Source organism: Bos grunniens, chromosome 16 (assembly GCF_055505025.1).
Source record: "Bos grunniens cultivar Pamir isolate PY7600 chromosome 16, Bosgru_T2T1.0, whole genome shotgun sequence".
Classification (NCBI taxonomy): domain Eukaryota; kingdom Metazoa; phylum Chordata; class Mammalia; order Artiodactyla; family Bovidae; genus Bos; species Bos grunniens.
In genome coordinates this window covers 39,841,233-39,866,385 of record NC_141180.1, presented here as the reverse complement: position 1 = coordinate 39,866,385, position 25,153 = coordinate 39,841,233, and the positions used below count along the sequence as shown (strand labels likewise).

The following is a 25,153-nucleotide window of genomic DNA, read 5'->3' as shown; positions in this document are numbered from 1 at the left end:
GTAGGTCTTAGATGAGAGAAGAAATCAAAAGTAAATTAAAAACTACACAGAAAGCAACTTAAGAACACTTAATATCAAAATTTATGGGATAAACAAAGCTGCATTTTGAAAAAAATTTATAGCCCTGAAATGTCATCATTATTCAAGAAGATAGGTGAGAAAAAAAAACAAAAACAAAACGAAATGAAAAACCTATCTTAGAAAGCAAGAAAAGAACAGTAAAGATAAACCTAAACAACCAGGTGGCAGGAACAAAAGATTAAAGGTACAATCAATAGAATAATAAAAAAGTAGCCAAGAGAAAACAGCCCCAAATTCCTCCTTTGAAAAGAACAGCAACTTCCTCAAAAACTTAGTTGTGAAAAAAAAAGTAAAAATATGCAAGATTAGGAATGAGAAAGGAGAAATGACCGAGACAAGAGGTATTACAATAATCTTTGGTGAATACATATAAATGTATGGCAACAAATGTAAAAAACATAAGAGAATTGGATGATTTTTAAATAAGCTACCAAAACTGACGTATGAAGCAATAGAAACCTTGAATACTCCAGTTAGCAGAGGGCACACACGTTGGCGGGGTGGGGAATGAAGATTAAAGGGAACCACTGAAAAAGCTTCTAGAGACTGATGGGTTTGGTCTGGGGCTTTCCAGGTGGCACGTGGTGAAGGAAAAGAATCCGCCTGCCAATACAGGAGCCCCAAGAGATAGGGGTTTGATCCCTGGGTTGGGGAGATCCCCTGGAGAAGGCAATGGCAACCCACTCCAGTATTCTTGCCTGGAAAATTCCATGGACAGAGGACCCTGGAGGGCTCCAGTCCACGGGGTCACAAAGAGTTGGGCACGACTGAGCATAGCACAGCACAAGGGTTTGCAGCCGACTTGCACCTAATTTTTGGAAAACTAGAACTGTATATTCTATCATAACTTAAGTATTGCAAGTCACAGAAAATGGTGGAGAATTCTCCTTTTAGGAAAGGAAAGGAAGGAAAGTTAAGTCGCTGAGTCATGTCCCTCTTTGCAACCCCATGGACAGAGTAGCCTGCACCAGGCTACTCTGTCCATGGGATTTTCTAGGCAAGAGTACTGGAGTGGGTTGCCATTTCCTTCTCCAGGGAATCTTCCCAACCCAGGGATCGAACCCAGGTCTCCCGCATTGTAGACAGACGCTTTACCATCTGAGCCACCAGGGAAGTCCTCCTTTTAGGAAGGCAGCACAATTTTAATTCTAAAATTTGATGAAGATGCTATGAAAAGAGAAACTTACAGACCCTCCTCTCACTATAAAGATGCAAAGACTCAAAATACTAGCAAAAAGAATCACGGAATGTATCAAAAGAATAACAATAACATTATGACTAAATGGGGCTTATTCCAAGAGACTAAGGGTGGTATAATACCAGGAAATCTATCAATGTATCCCATTTTTAAAAAATTAAAGGAGAAGAAACAATATGGTCATAATAATAGATGCTGTGAAGGGACTTCTGCTATAATTCCACAGCCATTCCTAACTTAAATTCCTACAAAAATTGAAAAGATAGGTTCACTGCTGGTAATTCACTAAAGAAAGAATGAGATGAGACTGAGACCCCTTTCAGACTGGTTAACATTTCTGGCAGGAGTGCCAGGAGAGGGCACTTAGATGGGCCACAGCCCTCCACATCCCCAGCAACAGGTTTGGAAAGTGATCTTGTGTGTATCCATGGAGACCACTGGCTGCTTGCAATCTACTGCCCAGAAATAAAACTAGTGCATAAGCACCTAAGTAGAAGGGTGTCTCTCGGAGGCTGTTCTTAGTGGGCTGGGTAGCCTGAGAATGCAGTGATTGCCCTCTGATATGGGAATCTCTGAGTTCGCACACAACAGTTACACCAACAATTGTGCTGCATTTAAGAAAACAGCGATATACCAACCTGAAGCTAACACTGAGAAGGTGCAGAAAAGTATACAATTTCAACTTCATGAAAACAAATGTTGGGAATGATATATGACTGTATCTGTCTGTGTTCCGTGTCTGTATCTAATCACATGAGAACATCCATCCATGAGGTTATCCTTATATGCTATAACATGGATATGAGATTATGTTTTTGTTTTGTATTTGTATGTTTGCAAACATTTAAAATCTGATGTTTAAAAGTTTCAACACGCATATTCCGCAGCAGGCTCCCTTCTTCTTCCTTTTGCTGTTGTTTCAGTCGCTCAGTCGTGTCTGACTCTTTGCGACCCGCTGGACTGTAGCTCACCAGGCTCCTCTGCCCATGGGATTCTCCAGGCAAGAATACCGGAGTGGGTTGCCACTTTCTTCTCCAGGGGACCTTCCCAGGCCAGGAACTGAACCCACGGCTCCTGCATTGGCAGGCGGTTTCTTTACACTGAGCCACCTGGGAAGCCTCTTCTTCTTTTGGTGTCTACAATTGCTTCTAGGACCCACACCCTCCCAGCTGCACATCCATCTCTGGAAGGCGCTGCTCCTCTCCATCTGCCTAAACTCTTAAACTTCGGGGACGCCGGGACTCAGATCAGGGTCTCTTTTCTTTGCCCTTCCCACCCTCCACCCACTCCTTTGAGGATTCCATCCAGGCTCCACTTATCACTTGCACGACAACTCCCAGTCTTGTGCTTTTGGCCTGCACTCATCTCTGGAACTCCACACTCCAGTGCCTGCTTAGCTGCCTTCCTGGCCTGTCCAGTAATACCAAGTAGGCACTATGAAGTGAAAGTCGCTCAGTCGTGTCTGACTCTTTGCGACCCCATGGACTACGCAGCTCATGGAATTCTCCAGGCCAGAATACTGGAGTGGGTAGCCTTTCCCTTCTCCAGGGGATCTTCCCAACCCAGGGATTGAACTTAGGTCTCCCACATTGCAGGAAGATTTTTTACCAGTTGAACCACCAGGGAAGCCCAAGAATACTGGAGTGGGTAGCCTATCCCTTCTCCAGCGGATCTTCCCAACCCAGGAATTGAACTGGGGTCTCCTGCACTGCAGGTGGATTCTTTACCAACTGAGCCATCAGGGAAGCCCAAGTAGGCACCGTGAACATGACCAAACCTGCTCCTCCTGCAGTTTCCTTCTAGGACATGACACCTTTCATCCTGCCAGGGCCTGGACCAGTTACCTCACAGAGGTGGGGAGAGTGCGGTCAGCACCAAGCCTGGGCCCGGCAGACAGGAAGTTAGGCAAAGGCCCAAGGTGCAGGGCTGGCTTGGGAACGCGCCTCCCTGGAGTGAGGGAGAGGCTGCGTGTGCTTGTGAACACCTTCAGACGTTTGGCATTTGTCATCGGCAACGGTTCTAGAATCTATGGGACAGCAAGAAACTAGAAGGAAACAACATGTTTGGAAGTCAACAGAGCATTTTATTCCACAGGAAGAGAAAGAACGACTTGACATGAACAGATTTTAGAGTCGCAACAGATTGGTGGCTGTGAGGGTGCTCACACAGCGGTGACCCAGAACTTTATTTTTGGGATTTTATAAGCAGCTGCTATGCTATTTTGAGGCACAGATGAGGCTTACAAACAAAGTGGCCCAGGAGTCGTCCGAACTCTGAGCTGCATCCTCACCACCAGGCGGGTGAGGCGCTCAAACTGATGAGAGGCCGTGTTTCCGTTTCTGGGTTGGCAGTGAGCGGGCCCGGGTGCAGGAAGCACTGACTGGTCAACCTTTCTGGTGGGCGAACAAAAGCAGCTCTGATCAGGCAGCGATGTAGCTGGATGTGCTGGGTTAGGGCATCAAGGGGAGTTTGCTTTCTGCTGGTCTGGTTTCTCCTGATTCAATTTATTTTTCTTCCTGGGAGTGGAAATGGGTACTTGAGGCAGCAAGAAAATTGGTAGAAAATTACTGTAACAAAGTCTCAGCCATCTCTGGCTAAACACTGATTTTAAAGGAAATGGGGGCCTTTAGCAGCCATAGCCAGGGCCGGCTTCCTCTAAAGCTTTGGATGTTTTCCAGGCAAACCAGGAAACTCTCCAGAGCCCCTGAAACCTTACCCCACGCCTGGCATGAGGGCTGAGAGGGCAGAGGGAGTTTGAGAAGCTAAGTTGGCACCCACCAACCCCAACCTCACCCCGTTTGGTCTTCGGATCCCATTTTAACATCTGCCTCTTCTAAGGCACAATGTCAGAGGAGGTTGTGCAATTAGGAGCTGAGCCACTGTTTCAAGGGTTGATGAGATCAGAAAGCGGCCGGGAGGAGGGCATCTGAGCACCCTCTTGGAGTCTCTGGGAAGCACCGTTCCACAGCGCAGCCCTCAACCAACTTCCCATGGGCAGAGGATGCTGGGTGCCACTGGGCCCCAAGGCAAATTTCCTTTATAATCCTAACACCAAGCTCCTCAATCCAACAGAACTTCCAAGTGACTTCACTCCAGAAAGTGACAGAAGGCTCACTGATGCAAATAATCAATCCTCCGAGAGTCTCATTCTTAGGAGATCATCATCTCAGGCAGTGGGTGACTGGTGACAAAAACCACAAGCCACACTTGTGGGGTGCAGGGCACGAGGCTGTTGAAGAGGATGAGAAACCTGCAGGAGGCAGGTGCCACAATGGCCGCCTGGCAAAACCAACCAACCGAACAACCAAAAACGCACCTCCTTCAAGAGCCAGGTTTCAACCCTGCTGGCCACGAAGACAGAGTTCAGTGAAGACCACATATAAATCCTGGTGCTCAAGACGAGCCTTGAAGACACTGCTTTGCCAAAGCACTAAGCACTGGACGAAAGCTCCCTTCCTGTTTTTTTGCGCACACACACACACACACACACACACACACACACACCCCCTAAGCGGGGGAAGAAAGACAGATTAGCTTCATTTGTGTCTTGGAAGGATCTGGGTCATGAGTTATAAACCCCAAAACCTTCCACACATCCACTGATCCCCTTGGTCTTTTTAGATCTCAGCTACGTTAGACATGGTTGTACAGACTGAGTAGATTTATTAAAATAAAAATTTAAAAAATCACAAGTCTAGTCATTCATTCCAGAGTGAAGCCTACCCCTCCCCAACTTGGTTATTCCATACAGAAAAGAGAAAACCCTGCAAACAAGACCCAGGAAGAAGAGGGAACTCACTTCAAGGCCTTGCCACTGTTTGGAATTTAAAACCAAGGGCAAGAGTTATTTTGGCCAAATCTTGGCCCCAAACTTACAAAAACAGCTTTTTAATACTCAAGATTTCATTCCCTTTTTGGACTCTCTCCTTCTCATCTCAGTGTTACTGTCACCAGGTCCCCAGGACTGCAGAGCTGAGAGTCTGCCTGCGGCTTTATTAGGAAGAAGAGAGTCCTAGGTCCTTCTCCTCGGACTGCTGCTCAGGAGGGAAGACATTCTTATTGTGGGTTTTGCTAAGTTTCTGGACTTTTGATTTGTCCACCCAGTTCTGCAGGGCTTTTCCCCCTTCTAAGTTACCAGAGTCTACCAATGTTTCAGACTGGCCTCTATGATAATAACCCAAGAAAAACTTGCAATGCTGGTGTGTGTGCACGTGTGCTAACAGAACACACCGCAAACTTTGGCAAGACCAGTCAGGAGAGAGCCAGAGATTTAGGCAGATAAAAAATAATCTGTGACACTCTAAGAACCATCTTTAAACTGGAGGAGAAATCAATAAAAGATGCATCTGAGTCACTCCCCTAGGCCTTGTTGAGGGCCAGCTCTAGGTCTGGACACTTTGGTTCGCTGCTGCTGCCTGGACGCATGCAGGTGTCAAAGGTGTCACTCGACGTACCCGGCACCTCACCTCAGCCCACCCGACTGTGAATACCCTCGTTTCCCAGACTAAGACATAACATTCTGCAACTTGCAAGAATCCCTCTTCATGGATAGTACCCTGAATTAGACATGTAGAATTAGTGCAATAGAAGATCCAATATAATTTTATATTACTTTACAGTTAACAATCCTTTACACACATCATAGTCCCTGTTCAGAAACACTTCTATATATTTACAAACACACAGTTGTATATTTATCAATATATACATGTTAACAAAATACAGGGCAATCTAAAAATTAGATTGATCTTGGTACGCTTTTTTTTTTTCAAACGTTATTCAACCGATGTCTTTTACAAATTACCTCCCCATAATCTAAAGCAATTCCTTGCCCCACAAATGAATACAGTTCCATCTGCACCCCCTCATCAGTATTTACTTCCCCTCTTGATATCATCCCCCAAACCTTATTCTGGTTTCCTCAAATTGAAGCCAAGCCCATGGGCCTCTCTCCTCCTGATTGGTGGGGGGTCTGTCTTTGGGAATGTCCCTCCAGCAGCTGGGGTTTCTCAGGAGTCCAGCTCCAACTGTTCTTGGTTTTCACTGAGTCTTAACATCAGCTGCTGTTCATAGTAAAGGCTCTTTGCATAGTTTATTTCTTGTGATAACTTGATAGCGAGGACCTCTGATTTCACGTGGACCTGAGGAAGAGGACAGAATGAGTAACTCGCCCCCACAGTGGGGAACCAAACAGACGTACAGGACAAGAGCCACTGAAATCCACCCAGGCAGCAGCTCCCAGCCTGACTGTGGATCTCAACAGCGTGGGTGTAGTTCCAAGAAACAGATCCCCAGGGCCCTACTCCTAGTTTATGCCGACTTGAGGTCTGGGGTGGACCCCGGGGTGCCTGTGCAGTCGACCCACAATCCCCCGACCTTCAGGACTCCCTGTAACTGAGAAACCGCTGTGCTCCGAGGTGTGAGGATCAGCTGAGGTGAGAGCAAGTGAGAACAAAGACTTGGGACTCAAATCTAAAGTCTGCTGATGAGGTACCATTTCACACCAGTCAGAATGGCTGTGATCCAAAAGTCTACAAGCAATAAATGCTGGAGAGGGTGTGGAGAAAAGGGAACCCTCTTACACTGTTGGTGGGAATGCAAACTAGTACAGCCACTATGGAGAACAGTGTGGAGATTCCTTAAAAAACTGGAAATAGAACTGCCCTATGATCCAGCAATCCCACTGCTGGGCATACACACTGAGGAAACCAGAAGGGAAAGAGACACGTGTACCGCAGTGTTCATCGCAGCACTGTTTATAATAGCCAGGACATGGAAGCAACCTAGATGTCCATCAGCAGATGAATGGATAAGAAAGCTGTGGTACATATACACAATGGAGTATTACTCAGCCATTAAAAAGAATACATTTGAATCAGTTCTAATGAGGTGGATGAAACTGGAGCCTATTATACAGAGTGAAGTAAGCCAGAAGGAAAAACACCAATACAGTATACTAACGCATATATATGGAATTTAGAAAGATGGTAACAATAACCCTGTGTACGAGACAGCAAAAGAGACACTGATGTATAGAACAGTCTTATGGACTCTGTGGGAGAGGGAGAGGGTGGGAAGATTTGGGAGAATGGCATTGAAACATGTAAAATATCATGTATGAAACGAGATGCCAGTCCAGGTTCGATGCACGATACTTGGGGCTGGATTCTTGGGGCTGGTGCACTGGGACGACCCAGAGGGATGGTGTGGGGAGGGAGGAGGGAGGAGGGTTCAGGATGGGGAGCATGTGTATACCTGTGGCGGATTCATTTTGATATTTGGCAAAACTAATACAATTATGTAAAGTTTAAAAATAAAATAAAGAAGAAAAAAAAAATAAAGTCTGCTGATGTTCAAAGCACACAAACGCCTTGAGGCCTTTCTTATGGAGCAAGCTTGCTTGCCTTGAAAGGGTGAAAGGGCAGCTGGGCAAGCCTCCCCACCTCCAAAAGGAACTTGTGGAAATACTCAGGCTTTTGGGTGTTAACTCAGTTAATCTACCAGCCCTAACCTAAGCCAATGACCCCAGGGGAGCCCACATAAGCCAAACCAAACCCAAGCGCATTCCTGGGCAGGGAGAAGGTCAAGGGAGAGAGGCCCAATCAGGCTGGTTGCGGTTTCTGATCACAGAAAGACTGAGATAAGCAGGGCCATTTTGAATGGTATGTCATTCTCGAATGCAGGCTTGAAAATCCTAGCATTCCAGGTGAAAGATGAGCAGAGCTAACACCTGGGGTTCCTGAAAAGATTCCAAGTGAGAACATGGCTGGAGATGGGGTCCCCTCACATGGGCTTCTGCCGAGCTCTGAGCAGAAGCAGTGACCTGGTCCAGGCTACCAGCTCTGGTGACTTGCAGGCACGTGGCTTTGAACCCCAGCTCCTTCTGGTGTTGGCCAGATAACCCTGAGCAAGCCACCTGTCCTAACTAAGCCTCCTTACCAGTCAAGTGGGGGAAATAACAGTACAACATTAAATAATCTTTAAGTATTCAGAATCCAGCCTGGCACATAGTAAGCCCTTACTGAATGTTGGTTATTAATAGGAATGGCATTATTTAATAAAGTCCTGCCATAACAGTATCTTGTAGCCTTTGGAGGCAAAGTGTAAATTTTGTCTATAAATATTTATTGAGCTTTACCCTGGGCAGGGACCTATGCTACATATTGCTTCTTGGTGCACGAAAAAAGTTAGCTTCCAATTATTCTAGAGGGGAAGTTAGGAAGAAGCCAGCATGTGCTCTAACATCTTAGATCCGATGCACTGAAGAGGCCCATTTTAGGAATAAAACAGCCGCATGCATTGTATCAGCTGGTCCTCACAGCTGCTCAGAGGCAGGAATCCCACCTACACCGTAAGGAGGGGAAACCAGGGCTCAAGTGTTGAGCAACCTGCCTAGGGTCAGCAGCAGTGAAGCTGAGAGGGCAGCACCACCGCATCTACCACACTGAGCACCTTCTGTCTGCGGGACTAAGAAGCAGGACCCCTGGGGATTCACAGCAGCCAGGCCTAAGCCTCAGGTGCTGCAAACGCCTTTCCACTGAGAAGCATCAGCAGGGCAGTGGCGGGCCTGGGAGACGGGTCAGGTGTGCACTCACCATAGGCTTCTGGTGAGAAGGGCCCGGGATGGACACGCCGCTGCTCGTGTTCACAGCCTTCTTGGTGACCTGCACGTACACTTTCCCGTGGTCTTTGGAGACGAGGCAGTGGTAGAGATCGTCATATTTGACCTCCAGGAAAATGGCCTCTCGGTCAACGTAGTCCCCGCTTCTCAGGAAGTAGACAGCCTTGGAGGAGATGAGCACGCAGTAGCTGTCGATGTTCTCCACTGCGATGAAGCTGTGGAGGGAGAGGGGGAGTGAGGAGGGCACGCAGGACTTCAGGGCTGCTCCTCGAGGCAGGGCTGAGGCTCCGTGTGGGCCCTGGTCTCTGGGGACAGACCTTACAGCCAGGCTCCCTTGCTCAATGCCCCGTGGGTGGGTGGCTCACCCACTCTGAGCCCCCGTCTCCTTGTCTGTCAGTTAGGAATAAAAGTGGCATTGGCCTCTCAGGGCTGCTGCGAGGCCGGCATGCATAGCAAAGGGCCCTTAAACAGGGGGCTCGATGAACAGGACCAACTGTATCAATGAGAGAAAACAGTTTTATGGCCTTTTCATAGGACGAAGCTTAGAGAAAACCATAACAGTGCTTTGTTGGGCAAAAGAGAGGAAGAAAACACAATGCTTTGAAAGGTCTGTTGATGAAATAGCAGCTGAGAAGCTTCGCTGTGAAGGCAGGGTGGGGGAGGGGCGGGGTGATGGAAGTGGAAGTGGGGAGCAGCATTAAATGGGTCAGCAAACTGGACGCGTGAGAGGATGCCATGCCCTCTCTATCTGCACATCTATGTCTGCTGCTTTTTTGTCATGGTTTTAATAGGAGGTGGCCTGGTCTCAGCCTAACACCTTGAGGGACAGGGGGCTGACTGGTGAGACCACCGCCACGTTCTCAGAACTTCATGAGTTGTTAGGAAGTGTGCTTTCTCAGGGAAAGCTATAATCCTGATTTTCATAACTCTCAGCCATCAATTCTAGAGGCTTCGAGGCCACTCAGGAAAAAAATAAAAGAAATCTCCTTCCCTGGAGCCGCGGATTTAAAGTGGGAATTTATGCGCGTCAAAGCTCTCAGCTGGGCTACAATGAAGAGCAGTGACCCTTGGAAACGGCTGTGACAGCCCTCCCAGGCCTGGCTGCCTCCTCCGCCTCTTGTGACAGCCTTCCACAATGGAGCGGCCACTTTGGGGAACAGGGAAAGACGGCAGGAATACTAAGAGCTGACGGCAGGAATACTAAGAGCTGACGAGAGGCTGGCTGTCAGGCCCTGGCCCCCTGGGATCCGATGTCCTGAGAGGAATTGCCACATCGCAGTTGCTCGGAGCCACAGCTCCCCTGGAACGGCTTGGGGACTGGGTCCCAGGATGGCTTTGTTCTGGGGTCAGCGGTCGCCAAACTCTGATGGGACAGAGCAGGCCTGCCCATAGCTGGACAGGCTGGTTCCCTCTCCATCCCAAGTTGGCTCCAGGCGCCCGCTCGCCTCTGGGCTCAGAGAGCCCCCGACTCTGAACACACCTCATCCCTTATCCCTTCCACCTCCTCCTCAAGCCTGAGGATTCACAAGTTCCAACTTCTCTCTGAAGCTTCCCCAGAAACACTCAACCCCACTCCCACTTTTGAATGCTTCCTTGCTTACCTTCAAGAGCACTGCTAAGCACTGGTTTGTTCTCATTGTGTGTCCTGGATAAGTATGCAGCTCTCTGGCTAAGCTGATGTATTCTTAAAATCCACCCCCCTCCCATGTCTCCCTGAGCACCCACCACTGAGTCGGCCACCCCCTTAGCACTCAGTAAAATTCTGCCTGGTTCCAGCTGCCATTTTAATTGTAGCCTCACATGACAAAAAATTGGGGTTTATTGTTCTACTCTGACTGGTTGGCAATGCCAAGAATGTAGACTTGTAAAGTCTCAATGCCAAAAGGAGAAATACCCAGCAGCTTTTGGTGTTCAGGCCACTCAGCAGAGAATTTCCCACATCCCAGGCTCGGATGGTGTCCAGGGGGCAACAGCACTACTTAAAGAGGCCGAGTGAAATCTCAGATGGCTGGTCCCAGGTGAGAGAAAGAGACAGATAGAGATGATAAAAGCTTCCTGACACAGAAGGGAAGGACTGGGGGCTGGCTGGAACTTGCCAGAAAACTAGCTTAAAAACTGAAAATGGCCCAGGGCTTCTGAGCATGGGTGGGCTGGGCACGTGGCGACTGAGGCTGGAACAGGTTCTAAGGGGAGCTCCCCAGAGCCAGCCACCACGATTAGGGCGAGGGCAGGATGGACATTAAAAATCCAGTTGAGGACTGTTCTCTTTCATCTGGTCCAGCACAGGAGGCAGAACTTCTGTCCCATCGTCCACGTCTCCCCTCTCCTGTTTGGTACCTGCTGATGCTGACATTTATGCACAGCCTCTAAGAGGGCTGAGGTCTCTCCATCGGGGCAGCTGTTCTGATACCCCTCACCTGGGTGGTTGACATTATTAGAGCCCTCTCCATAGTGGGCCTCTTTAAAACAGATTTCCTTCTAAGAGGCCACAGATGGTGCAAGTCCTCTGTCCAGCCAGCACAACTTCTGGGTGGAAGGGAGGACGAAGGGTGGCTCTGAGCTGGGATGCTTGACTCAGAGCCATCCCACATGGTGGAGGGGACACATGCTGAGTGGACAGGGAGACCCCCTGGGTGAGGCAGCTCTGGCAGGGCCAGCTGCTGTCTTTGTGTCTCAGTTTCTTCATCTGAGAGAGATGATGCTACCCACCAGCTTCCATCACAAAGTCAGTAAACTCACAGCCAAAATTCAATGTCAAAAGAATTCATGTCCATTATAGAAATGTGAGGGGAGGGGAACGGTTTGTAAATCCGCACATATCTCTCTTCTGTGAGCCCAGGAGCCCATTCATACCCCGCAGCTAATACAGACAGTAAGTTCTGGACATTTACATGACGTGTTCTAGTCTTTTCAAACCAAAAGCAGATTGGAGCCAAGGGTATAACTGAGAGGAGGGGAGAGGGAGACAGTGGGGACTCAGCCAGAGTGCCAGGGTCACAGCCCTCGGTCTGAGCAAGAACCTGGACACCGACTTAGCCAATAGCCGTCTCTCCCTCCATTTTCTTCTCAACGCTTCCCTGGAACTTTCACAACCAAGAACTAACACTTTGGGTTTCATCATAATAGCATATATTACACACACATACACACGAAGTCTAGAAACCACAACAAAGAATAATTAAAACTGAGCTCCAGATTACGGGTCCCCTCCTGTAAGGGAGACCAACCCCAAATCTGTCATGGAGAGAGAGGAACCAAAACTCGAGGGGACAAGAGAAGCTGAACCCATGAGCGCTCCCAGCACTTCTCGTCTCATTTACCACCTCTGTCACTTCGTTGTCACAGCGTGGCATCCCCCTCCCTGCCTGGCTGTCCCCTGCAGAAGGCCTGAGCTCCTTTCCTTTGTGTCACTCGAGAGGCAAAGGCCTCACACAAGCCAAGTCCAAACACACCCACACTCCCCTCGCTTCACGTAGGCTGCTCTTGGCCCATGAATGGGTGACTATTACAAACCATTGTAGGATGACGTGGGAAGAAAAGCCATGTGGCCTCAGGTGGACCCTGAGTGTGTCCTTCTACCCTCTGACCTGTTATTAACTCAGAAGGAGGGAGGGTGAAAAACTGTGGCCAGAGACACACAGCCTCTGGGTAAGTCGTACCCTTCAAATACGGAGAACCAGAAAGACATCTGGTGTTCTGTGGACACTAGGGACGATTCTATAAAAAAAAAGAAAATCAGGATTTTTAGACTTTGGTTAAAAGTTTCACTTATAACTCTCCTTTAAGGGAAGAAAGAGGATGTTTTGACCTTGGGACCAACTTCAGAAAGTTTCTTCTCAGAGAAAGGAAGGCTGTGACACGTGGCTTACACCTCTCCAAGATGACGGGTTCTAATAGTGGGCGAGCCCGGCAAGGTTCAACACTGCAGAAGCAGCTCCGCTATGAAGAACAGCGTCCCAAACCACAAACACCAAAGTTGCTGTCAACAACAGCTTCAGCCCTCTCACTATGTGGCAGGTAGTAATGTCATTTCCAAGTACGGTGGCCAGTGTGCCATTGGGACCGGCCGATCCTCAGTGACAGCTGGCTCTGCCTGTCACCAGCCACAAGGCTTGGCTCAGAGCTGCCTGCTGTCATGTGTAGAGTGAGGATCACCATACCTCCTCTCAGGGGCCACCGTGATGACTAGAACCAATCTACATGCCCAACCAGGGTGGCTGTTGTTATTTCTTTCTTCTGTTGACAACAACGCCAGGTTATCCTGATCCTGTGGAGAAGGTCTCCTTGTGAGTCTACAAGTCCTCACTTCGGCAGGTTGGAGAAATGTTATGTCCCTCTAAGAGGCCGAGGGGAAAGAGGTTCATGACCAACTGATTTGCTCCTTAGGGGGAGAGAAATTTGCCAGTTGATTCAATTACCTTTTTCAACCGATTTTCTTTCTTTTTTTCCCACTCTCTTGGGGTTTTGTTTGTTTTTGTTTTATCAACTTTTTTAATATTTATATATCTGTTTATTCCACACTTTTCAGGCATTTCACAGTCAGAAGAGTTGGGAGCTGTCTTATTCCAGGAGTGTCAATGATTATTGACAGATAATTTCCTGGTTTAGAAAATGCAAGCAATGAACTCTATCCCACTCCTCAAAATGTCTGATCTTTTTATTTTTGTTTTGAGATTGCATATATTACTTTATGGTTTTTATTTATAATTATATGCTGTTAAATTAAATTATACTGTTTATTAGAATAAACAATATAACCTGTGCTCAGATAAAAGTGTTCTAACTTCTATATCTATATGCAGTTTCTTAAGAAGAGTATATATATCAAATATCACAGTATGCATACAAAGGGGGCAAGAAAGGAGAATTTTATTCTTGATTTTTTCTGTACTCTTTGAATTTGCTAATAACTGTGCACATGAGTTTATTTCATCAGAAAGAGAAAGGACTAATCTGGCCAGTGGGTTTATAGGCTATTTTTGTTTTCCTTTTTATACTTTCTTGAATTAAAAAAAAAAAAGAGGAGGAGTAGACAAACAGATAGAATTGAGTGCATAACCCAAAGGGACAAGGAAGCAGCCTGACTCAGCTGAGATCAAGTGACACAGGGTGAGTCTCCAAGGTGCTGCTTAGATTCAAGGGGCCTCCTGTGCGTGATTTTCAAGTTTCCCCCAAAGACAAACACCACCTTCAAGGTCACATACAGGAACCCTGTCATGTGGAGCCACTTTCCAGGTCTAGCTGCCCCTTGAGGATGCTTAATTGTTGCTGTTAATTCCTTACTTCTCCTCTTCTCTGTAAATAAACCTGTGTATTTGTCTAAAGGATAAGGACTCTCTTTGTTAGCAGTGTCACAATACTAAAAAATAAAGAATAATTTTGAATAATTAAAAATGTCAAACATCTAGAAAGGCTCCTAATTTCTAATTAGAACAGGAGCTTTTAACGTTTATGGAACACACATGTTGTGTTGTGTTGTGCTCAAACATGTCCAGCTCTTTGCGACCCCATGGACTGCAGCCTGCCAGGCTCCTCTGTCCATGCATGGGTTTTTCCAGGCAAGAATAATTGGCGTGGGTTGCCATTTCCTTCTCCAGGGGATGTTCCCGACCCAGGGATGGAACCTATGTCTCCAGCATTGGCAGGAGGATTCTTTACCTATGCGCAACCTACTGACACTCAAATAATTAATAATTTTGAATAGTTAAAAATTTCAAACATCTAGAAAGGCTCCTAATCAGAACAGGCGTTCTTAACATTTTTGGATCATGGACCCTCCTTTCCCCCTGTTGGCACTGTGGGGAGGCCCACAATTCCTTTCTAAGGATAATGTTGATTTTAAACGCATAAAATGCTTAGGATTACAAAGGAAATCAAATATATTTAAGTACATCTATCAAACTATTAAAACCGAGATAGAGAACTTAAATATTCTTTCTTTAAAGCACTGAATAATATCTTAAAAAAAAACCTCACAAATATTATTTCCTAAAACTACATTAAAAAAATACAATCAAGTTGTCAAATAAACTCAAGAAAACAGTGTGTGATGACAACTACTTAGTTTTTGGAAAAGGTGAAGAACTACCCTAGTGCTTACATTGCTAGTATGGAATCTGGTCTGTGATGGTGTATTGGAAATAAAATAGGTACTTTTTTCTTTTTCTTTTAATGAAAATGAGGTGTCTGGCTACATACTAGACACCAGTTACAGAGAAAAATTAATGTAATCTGATAGGACAAATTTGCCTTTACCATCATTTTAACCCAGAATCCGATTTCAGAACCAAAATTAAGAAAGATGGAAAGTGATGGCAATTTTGCAACATATCAGAGTTAATACTGGATTCATTAGAAACTCAAGCCTTTACAGTGAACCAGACCTTAAATCATATGTCAGCAACTATCCTTTTAATACTAATTAATTGAATAAAATAAAAAATTAAATGCAACTTGATCTGGGAGAACAAAGTTGAAGTAACCACAGCATTGTGGACTCTGTGGGGTTTTCATGGCATCGGGAAGTAATTACACAATATTTTCCAGAAGTGAAACAGTGAGTCTAACTGGAAAAAAATGTGGAAACATTTAGTTAGAACAGTAGAGCAAGGTATTAAAGATCCTTTTAAGGGGTTAACTCTGGAGGAAAATATGCAAATAATTAGGTCTTTAAGCATGTTTTTAATTAGGATTCTAGGATAAAAGTCAGAGGTATATTATGGCGCTCCTGTGCTTTTCTTGAAAACCCCTTTTTTTGCAAAGTGATGCCTCCAACATGAAGACCCAGCCTGACCACTGAGGACACTTCAGAGAAATATGTGCCAGGTTTCCCGATGACTCCTGCCTTGTACACTGCGGAAGACTATGGTCACGTGGCTCCTCCAGTGTACATGGGCAAGATTTAACACAAGCTGGGGTAGCAACACATGGTTTTCATCTTAAGAGTCAGAAGTCATTCATGCCAACATCTTCTCTGAGTTCTTATGAATTCCAAGAGTTTCATGAAATCTGTTTTACTGACTTCATTTTGATTCCGGCTTCCAGTTTTCCATGGCTCTGTGCTCAATGCTTGTATTTCACTGGGAGCAATCCTATGTTAGCCATGCTACACAATTTCTCCTTATGTTTCTGGCATATATCATTGTATTGAAAATGAATTTCATGAGGACCAGATACGGTTTGACTTGAGGAAGGGTGAGTGAAAGTGAAAGTTGCTCAGTCAACTCATGTCTGACTCTTTGCGACCCCATGGACTATAAAGTCCATGGAATTTTCTAGACAAGAATACTGGAGTGGGTAGACTTTCCCTTCTCCAGAGGATCTTCCCAATCCAGGGATCGAACCCAGGTCTCCTACATTGCAGGTGGATTCTTTGCCAGCTGAGCCACAAGGGAAGCCCAGAACAACTGGAATGGGTAGCCTATCCCTTCTCCAGTGGATCTTCCTGACCTAGGAATTGAACCAGGGTCTCCTGCATTGCAGGTAGATTCTTTACCAACTGAGCTATCAGGGAAGCCTGAGGAAGGGTGAGCAGGAGAGAAAATTAAAAGCACAATGTACAATAACCATCCAACTCTCATGCATTCAGCAAATATCTGTTGAGTCCCTAATAAGTGCCATCTACTGTTCCACATACTGAGGATTCTTCAGTGAATGGATCAGACAGAAACTGAGGCCCTCATGGGGCCACCATGCTAGTAGACTCTGTACCATGTCTCACTAGACTTGAGGAATGACTCTCTGAGCCTCCAATCCAAAGGTGAAAATTTCCATCAGTAAAGTGTATAAAGGGCAGTGACGGCACCAGATACTCACCCAAAGAGGGCAGGAATATAAAGTCCTTTCTGGAGTGAAACGCAGGGGATTTTGGCTATTGGCACGATGGCCAGAGCTAAGGCTAGACTAAAAGAGTAGAGAGACATATGCTATGGACAGAATTATGTCCCCACCAAGTTCCCATGTTGACGACCTCACCCCAGTGTGACTGTATGGAGCATGGGAGGAATGAAGGTTAAATGAGGTCATAAGGCCCAGTAATTCCACTGCTGGGCATAGACCCCAAGGAAACCAGAATTGAAAGAGACACATGTACCCCAACGTTCATAGTAGCACTATTTACAATAGCCAGGATACGGAAGCAACCTAGATGTTCATCAGCAGATGAATGGATAAGGAAGTTACGGCACATACACACAATGGAATATTACTCATTTATAAAAAGGAACACATTTGAGTCAGTTCTAATGAGGCAGATAAAAATGGAGCTTATTATACAGTGAAGTAAGTAAAAAAGAGAAAGACAAATACTATATATTAATGCATATGCATGGAATTTAGAAAGATGGTAATGATGATTCTACATGCAAGGCAGCAAGGAGACACAGATGTAAAGAACAGACTTTTGGACTCAGTGGGAGAAGGCGAGGGTGGGATGATTTGAGAGAATAGCATTGAAACATGTACATTACCATATGTAAAACAGATGACCCATGTGAGTTCAATGCATGAAGCAGGGCACCCAAAGCTGGTGCTCTGGGACAACCCAGAGGGATAGGGTAGGGAGGGTGATGGAAAGGGGTTTCAGGATGGGGGTGACACATGTATACTCGTGGCTGATTCATATTAATGTATGACAGAAACCATCACAATATTGTAAAGTAATTAACCTCCAACTAAAATAAATAATTAAAAAAATAAAGGTTCTTTTTTTCTTTTAATGAGGTCATACGGGTGGGGCCCTGATTCTCTATGATTAGTGTCTTTATAGGAGACATCAGAGATCTGGCTCAGCCTCTCTCTGCCATATGAGGACACAGCCAGAAGGTGGCCATCTGCAAGCTGGAAAGACAGCCTTCACCAGGAACCAAATCAGTCGGCACCTTGATCTTGGACTTCCCAGCCTCAATACTATGACAAACAACTTTCTGTTGTTTAAGCCACTTGGTCTGTGGTATTTGGTTTTTAGCAGCCTGAGCTGACTACCATAATGTCATACATCTCCATCACTGAGAGACCTTCCAGTAACAAAGGGAGTTTGAATTACAAAAAATCACATCCAGGAAGATGCCTTCCTATGCAGTAAGCAACACATGAATTCTGGATTTGACTTTTGATATTCCCATTCAAATACTGCTATGAAACTATAAGATGAGGTCAGCTTAACACATCAGTAACAACGACACTGAAGACTCTTTGAAGAGCTAACTTCTACTTCAGATACCCTTTCATCAACCAAAAAAACCCCCCCAAAACCCCTCATGGTCCTAAACCCTCCTTACCTTGTTTATCCTGAGATAAATAAGCATTCGAAGAAATTAAACTAGCATTTTGCTATTTATTAGGGCAGAACTAACTGCTTTCTTTGGACTGGTGATTCTAACATCTATTTAGGTTATAGAGCATTTTGTGTTAAAGGAAGAATATTGCAAAAAAGTGATATACTGAATTCTATCATATCAACTGGAGAAGACTCTTGAGAGTCCCTTGGATTACAAGGAGATCAAACCAGTCAATCCTAAAGGAAATCAACCCTGAATATTCATTGGAAGGGCTGAGGCTGAAGCTGAAACTCCAATACTTTGGCCACCTAACGTGAAGAGCCGACTCATTGGAAAAGACCCTGATACTGGGAAAGATTGAGGGTAAGAGGAGAAGGGGACAATAGAGGATGAGATGGTTAAACAGCATACTCACTGACTCAATGGACATGAGTTTGAGCAAACTCTAGGAGATAGTGGAGGACAGAGGAGCCTGGTGTGCTGCAGTCCATGGGGTCACAAAGAGTCGGATATGAGTTAGCGACTCCACAACAATAAACATATCAATTAGGAAAAACTTCACTAACTGAAATTATAACAAGATCCTAAGTATATAAGGTTTCACATTCAAGAGTAGCAAAACAACCTTAAGAACGTTGCATTTCCAAAATTTTCAGCTACTAGTTGTTTGTTACTTGTTAATCTGTTTTGTTTTAACTAGCATTCTTCTGCCAACAACAGCACACCAAAGTTTAGGAAAATTTTACAGGGCAAGAAAAAATCTTTGGATTGAGAACATTTTATCTTCTCTCTTTGAACTAATTAGAAAGAGAATGCCAACATTAAGGTCCTGCTGTGGAATTCAGTTTGAGAAGCACTGTCACATCTAAACGTATAAAACATCTGGGCTTGGGACTTTCCTGGCAGTCCAGTGACTGGGACTCCTTGCTTTCAATGCAGGGTGCATGGGTTCAATCCCTGGTTGGGAAACTAGGATTCTACATGCTGTCTGGTGTGGCAGGAAAACAAAACAAAACAAAAACCCATCTGGGCCAAGGAATCTCTGACCAGTTCCCAGGCCTCAGAGTCATGATGATACTCAGAAATGGACAGAAACTTCTCAGACGCAGAGACAGAGAAGATGACCTGGTGAACCAAAAAGGCTGGTTTCCCATGGACGCAACTCACAATTCATCTTGTATGTTGTCTGTTAGTTTGAAGAGCTGCTCCTGGCCCTCTGCCTGGCTCTCCGAGTAGCGAGGAAGCAGGCCCTGGGGCCCTGTGCAGCAGCGTGGCTTCCGTACCCTCTGTGCTTGAGTCCTAGGGTGGGAAGGTGGACAGAAAAGCAAAGAGGTTACATGCTAATGCTAAAATGACTTCCCTTCCTTCCTTGTCTGAAATAAAAACGCCACTTCATACAGGACATGCTCTAAATCTGCTGACCAGCATTAAACCCACATTCAGTACCCACCGTGAATGCACTTGGAAGAAAGTGGTTAAAATCTCCAGTTTTGAACAAGAACTTCACCGTTGCCATTTCCTAGACACGTGATCATGGGCAAGTCAGTTCACTTCTTCAACCCCCAGTTCTAGTTCTCTCTGTAAAATGGGATGACAGTACCTACCTTGCAGGATGGCTACGAGGATCAAACAAAACTATGCCCATCAAGCCTGGGCTGGACAGAATGCGGGCTATCCACCAATGGTGACTCTTGTCCCTGTTATTATTATTGAACTTACTCTGGGTCACCCTCTGTTTTTCTAGGGATCTCTTCTGGAGAGACACCTCTGGACTTGGAAAAGGTCAGGAAGAAGTGTGAGAGGTTTGACTGTGAGTGAGAACACATCAGGCTCCCCATCTTCTAGGAGGAGCTCAGCTGCCTGGTGTCGGGGAGGGACACAGGCATCGCAGGAGGGAGGAGAGAGACTCCGTGGACCAGTCCCAGGCCACAGGCTGGGCTCCAACTCACGGTCTTCAGCTGTCGGTTGCCCAGAGGAATCTGCTTTGCTATGGCTTTCAGGGTAGGCTGGTGTTGTCTTTTTCCACAAACCATATACAGGGTAATTGATAAGTACTTTCTGGTGTTTTCCTAGAAACAGGAGTCCATATTTGTCTTGGAAAGGCTGTGCATATTTCAGATGACTGATAAGAGTGTGCCTGGTCTGTCCTCGGCCTTGTACTTGGTGTACTTTTCATTATTTGTTCCTGGATTCCAGTGAAGCAAAACACCCCTCTCTAGACACATCTAAATGAGAGGCTGAGGCTTGCCACTCCTGAATCATGAACTAAGAGACTTACTTGCAGGGGCAGGAAAGTGCCTGGTAGGCAAATCAGGGTAAAAACACAGGGACAGAAGCAGAAATTTGCCACAGGCCACACCATGGGTGAGATGTAAAGATAGGACAACTCAAAAGCCCTCCCAGGCCCACGCCAACACTCCACCTACCAGGCCACGTGGGCTCAACCTCCATACCTGGGTAATGCTTGATTTGGGCTTGGAAACCAGAAATCCAGTGATTAATTTTATAAAAAGTTCAGTAAAAAGGATGCCCCAAGAATACACTACTAATTGTGTTCTCCGAGTGAGACTAAAAAGAAGTTTTGATCATCTGCACCAAGGGAATGGGTAAAAAAAAAAACACACCCAATTTTAATTACAAGATATATTCACATACTCCTGCTGTGCACAGTCTCAATTCCTTCTTTAAGACTGAGGCCCACTGCTGGTTATTTAGATCCCAACAACTGACTGAAGGGGGCTCCCCAGGTGACTCCTGCCAATGAAGGAGACATAGGAGACAGGGGTTCGATCTCTGGGTCAGGAAAATTCCCTGGAGAAGGAAATGGCAACCCACTCCAGTATTCTTGCTTGGAAAATCCCATGGACAGAGGAGGCTGGCAGGCTGCAGTCCATGGGGTCACAAAGACTCACACATGAACTGAGTGACTGAGCATGCAACTGACTCAAAATATGGAGGGCAGCAGAGAGGGCTGCCATTAACCCTTCACACAGACGCCAGACAACTGTTGTTGTAAGGATGCTGGCAAAACACTGCGTGGGAGAGAAACCAGGGGAAGGAGTGTGCAGTGATTTTCCAGGTAACTGAGTTCTGTTCTTATCTCCTGGTCCAGTGAAACATCTACCGTCGTTTCAAACACTGTCTAGGACAGGCTAAAAACACATCTTTTCCTCAAGTCAGGCTTCCTATCCTATCACCCCTGAAGCTCCTGGAAGAGGCCTGGGTGCCGTGGCCGAAGCCCAAAGGCCCTCAGGAGGCCTGCCAGGCGTGCTCATCTACATCTTTCAGTATAAGGCTGCATCCTGACTCCTCTCCCTACATCCTTCTGGATCTACTGGGAGGATCGAAGGCTCAACTTTCACACATGCCCCAAATCTCTCTCTTTCTCTATCGCTCTTGTAACTGATAAATGATCTCTGGATTTGGAATGGATTGCTCCAGTAGTTTTGTAACTTATTCTGTTTCCACTCCTGTCCTTCTACTCACAGCAAGTTGTTTCAAAAACAAGTCAGGTTAAATTGGCCATGAGCTCAAAATATATTTGCTTCACATCCCACTTAAATAAAAATATTTGCTTATTGCTTGGCTCTCCACCTGGAATGTAAGCTCCATGAGAGGAGGGATTTTGTTTTATTCCTGGGTTCATGGTAGAGAAGCAGCAGTATTAACTGAATAGATGAATGAAGGCATTTGGAGGTGGGGGTGGGAAGAGGTATAAAGGCCACTTTGACTACTGAGCTAAAAACGAGAGATGATATGCAAACTTTGCTGAAGAGATTACAGACCATGAATGCTCAGCTTTGAAAGCCAACAAAATTAAAGCAGAATATGAACCAGCTCAAATCCCAACTTCCTGAGGGAAAGGTCAAGGGTGTGTCTGGCCAGTCAACTAGTCAAAACAAAGAAGGCGCATGAAGGCAGAGACATGACAGTAACATCTCTGTTGACACATGTTTTCCTTAGAAGAAACATTCTTTTCATGAGTATTCAAAGCAGGGAAAAAACATGCTACCAAGAAGGAGAAAACTCAGTGAGAGTCCTGCCCTCCTTGGGTGAGATCCGAGAAGCCAGAGCAGGCAAGGAGAGGTGGCCCGTTTCTGGATCTGCGCTTCTGAGAACCACATCCCATGAATAACAACCACAGAACAGTTGTGAATGTAAGTAAGTGGCCCTCTATTGTCACCAAATAGCTCTCTGGTGCCTACAGATGGTCTTGATTCGGTAGCCTCCCTCCACACCGTCCCCAGAGTTCTGTGATCCATTCTTCCCTCTACGCCCAGTGCATTATCTTCTACCTTTCAAACTCTAAACACACCTGAATGCCAGATGTGCTCCCTCATGGGTATGCACTGCCTGTTTGTTAAGTTTTCTTATCTGTCTCCCCAACAGGTCCTCACTCCATGATCAACCAAACACCAAGGGAAGGTTGTTGTGGAGTGTTCAGATCCTGCTGCCTGGAGCTGCTTGCTGTGGCATTCAAGGCTCACTGTCCACACAGACACAGGAGGGAGGACACGGAGTCACCCTTGTGGTCTCCTGAAGGTCCCGTTCATAAGAGGCGATCTAGACATATATTCTTACTAGAAACAGAGATGGATTAAAGGCATTCTTTCCACAGTCTCCTACGTCCTTATCATTGCTGGTAGGCAAGAAAGGATTCCTACTTCTCCGAAACCTAATTAAAGTGTTAACCTCCTGAGGTCCAAGTTGGGAGGCTGGGGAGTGGAGGAGTTAAAACCATTTGCATGTGAAAAAATTTAGTTCCAGACTTCAGCCAACAGAAAGTTTAAAGAGACATCTTCAGTGCAGGCCCTCATGTGTTATGGGAACTGCTTTATTCATATATTGACCATGGCACTAAAAATTCGAGCATAACCCTTTGAGATCAGGATGACTGTACATGTCACAATCCTAAATCTGTTCACTCTGGGATTCAGGAATACAGTTCAGCTCAGTTCAGTCGCTCAGTCATGTCTCTTTGTGACTCCATGGACTGCAGCACGCCAGGCTTTCCTGTCCATCATCAACTCCTAGAGCCTGCTCAAACTCATGTCCATCTAGTCAGTGATGCTACCCAACCATCTCATCCTGTCGTTCCCTTCTCTTCCCACCTTCAATCTTTCCCAGCATCAGGGTCTTTTCCAATGAGTCAACTCTTTGCATGAGGTGGCCAAAGTACTGGAGTTTCAGCTTTAGCATCATTCCTTCCAAAGAACACCCAGGGCTGATCTCCTTTAGAATGGACTGGTTGGATCTCCTTGCAGTCCAAGGGACTCTCAAGAGTCTTCTCCAACACCACAGTTCAAAAGCATCAATTCTTCGGCGCTCAGCTTTCTTTATAGTCCAACTCTCACATCCATACATGACTACTGGAAAAACTGTAGCTCTGACTAGATGGACCTTTGTCGGTAAAGTAATGTCTCTGCTTTTTAATATGCTGTCTAGGTTGATCATAGTTTTTCTCCCAAGGAGCAAGCATCTTGTAATTTCATGGCTGCAGTCACCATCTGCAGTGATTTTGGAGCCCAAGAAAATAAAGTCTCTCTGTTTCCATTGTTTCCTCATTGATTTGCCATGAAGTGATGGGACCAGATGCCATGATATTTGTTTTTTGAATGTTGAGTTTAAGCCAACTTTTTCCCTCTCCTCTTTCACTTTCATCAAGAGGCTCTTTAGTTCCTCTTCACTTTCTGCCATAAGCATGGTATCATCTGCATATCTGGGGTTATTGGTATTTCTCTTGGCAATCTTGATTTCAGCTTGTGCTTCACCCAGCTCGGCATTTCACATGCTGTACTCTGCATATAAGTTAAGTAAGCAGGGTGAAAATATACAGCCTTTACCAATTTGGAACCAGTCTGTTGTTTCATGTCCAGTTCTAACTGTTGCTTCTTGGCCTGCATACAGACCTCAGGAGGAAGGTAAGGTGGTCTGGTATTCCCATCTCTTGAAGAATTTTCCACAGTTGTGATCCGCACAAAGGATTTAGCATAGTCAATGAAGCAGAAGTGGATGTTTTTCTGGAACTCTCTTGCTTTTTTGATGACCCAACGGATGTTGGCAATTTGATCTCTGGTTCCTCTGCCTTTTCTAAATCCAGTTTGAACATCTGGAAGTTTACATACTATTGAAGCCTAGCTTGGAGAATTTTGAGCATTACTTTGCTAGTGTGTGAGATGAGTGCAACTGTGCGATTGTTTGAACATTCTTTGGCATTGCCTTTCTTTGGGATTGGAATGAAAATTGACCTTTTGCAGTCCTGTGGCCATTGTTGAGTTTTCCAAATTTGCTAGCATATTGAGTGCAACATTTTCACAGCATCATCTTTTAGGATTTGAAATAGTTCAACTGGAATTTCATCACCTCCACTAGTTTTGTTCATAGTGATGCTTCCTAAGGCCCACTTGACCTCACACTCCAGGATGTCTGGCTCTAGGTGAGTCATCACACCATTGTCATTATCTGGGCCATGAAGATCTTTTTTGTATAGTTCTTCTGTGTATTCTTGCCACCTCTTCTTAATATCTTCTGCTTTTGTTAGGTCCATACCATTTCTGTCCTTTATCGAGCCCATCTTTGCATGAAATGTTCCCTTGGTATCTCTAATTTTCTTGAAGAGATGTCTAGTCTTTCCCATTCTGTTGTTTTCCTCTATTTCTTTGCATTGATCACTGAGGAAGGCTTTCTTATCTCTCCTTGCTATTCTTTGGAACTCTGCATTCAGATGGATATATCTTTCCTTTTCTCCTTTGCCTTTTGCTTCTCTTCTTTTCTCAGCTATTTGTAAGGCTTCCTCAGACAATCATTTTGCCTTTTTGCATTTCTTTCTTGGGGATGGTTTTGATCACCGCTTCCTGTATAATGTCACGAAACTCTGTCCATAGTTCTTCAGTGGTGTTCAAAAAAACCAGTTAGATCACTGTTCCTAAGTCACTTGCCTGTATGTTCCCATGAACCTATTAGCATCTGGAAGGA

The 25,153-nt window shown here is 45.5% G+C and overlaps 1 protein-coding gene, 1 long non-coding RNA gene and 1 other non-coding gene across 10 annotated transcripts in view; 1 reads left to right on the top strand and 2 right to left on the bottom strand.

Moving 5' to 3' along the window:
- Positions 1-3,341: 3,341 nt before the first annotated feature.
- Positions 3,342-25,153, bottom strand: part of VPS13D (vacuolar protein sorting 13 homolog D) — a 275,671-nt gene continuing 253,859 nt past the window's right edge. For 6 of the 8 annotated variants that reach the window (XR_015143441.1, XM_086344602.1, XM_086344604.1 and 3 more), the window contains 3 exons: positions 19,346-19,477; positions 8,875-9,115; positions 3,342-6,420 (listed from right to left, as the gene is read on the bottom strand). Coding sequence is in view for 5 of the 8 variants with exons in the window: in XM_086344602.1 (XP_086200728.1) it covers positions 6,289-6,420; positions 8,875-9,115; positions 19,346-19,477 (505 nt within the window). In the remaining 3 variants the exon portion in view is untranslated. The remainder of the gene's footprint in view (positions 6,421-8,874; positions 9,116-19,345; positions 19,478-25,153) is intronic. The other 2 variants (XR_015143438.1, XR_015143440.1) reach the window with 1 other exon arrangement.
- LOC147356674 (small nucleolar RNA ACA59) lies at positions 8,586-8,729 on the bottom strand. The gene has a single exon (XR_015143876.1). It is a non-coding gene; the product is annotated as a small nucleolar RNA ACA59 (small nucleolar RNA).
- On the top strand, positions 22,098-22,798 carry LOC147356673 (uncharacterized). The gene is made up of 2 exons (XR_015143443.1): positions 22,098-22,335; positions 22,568-22,798. It is a non-coding gene; the product is annotated as an uncharacterized LOC147356673 (long non-coding RNA).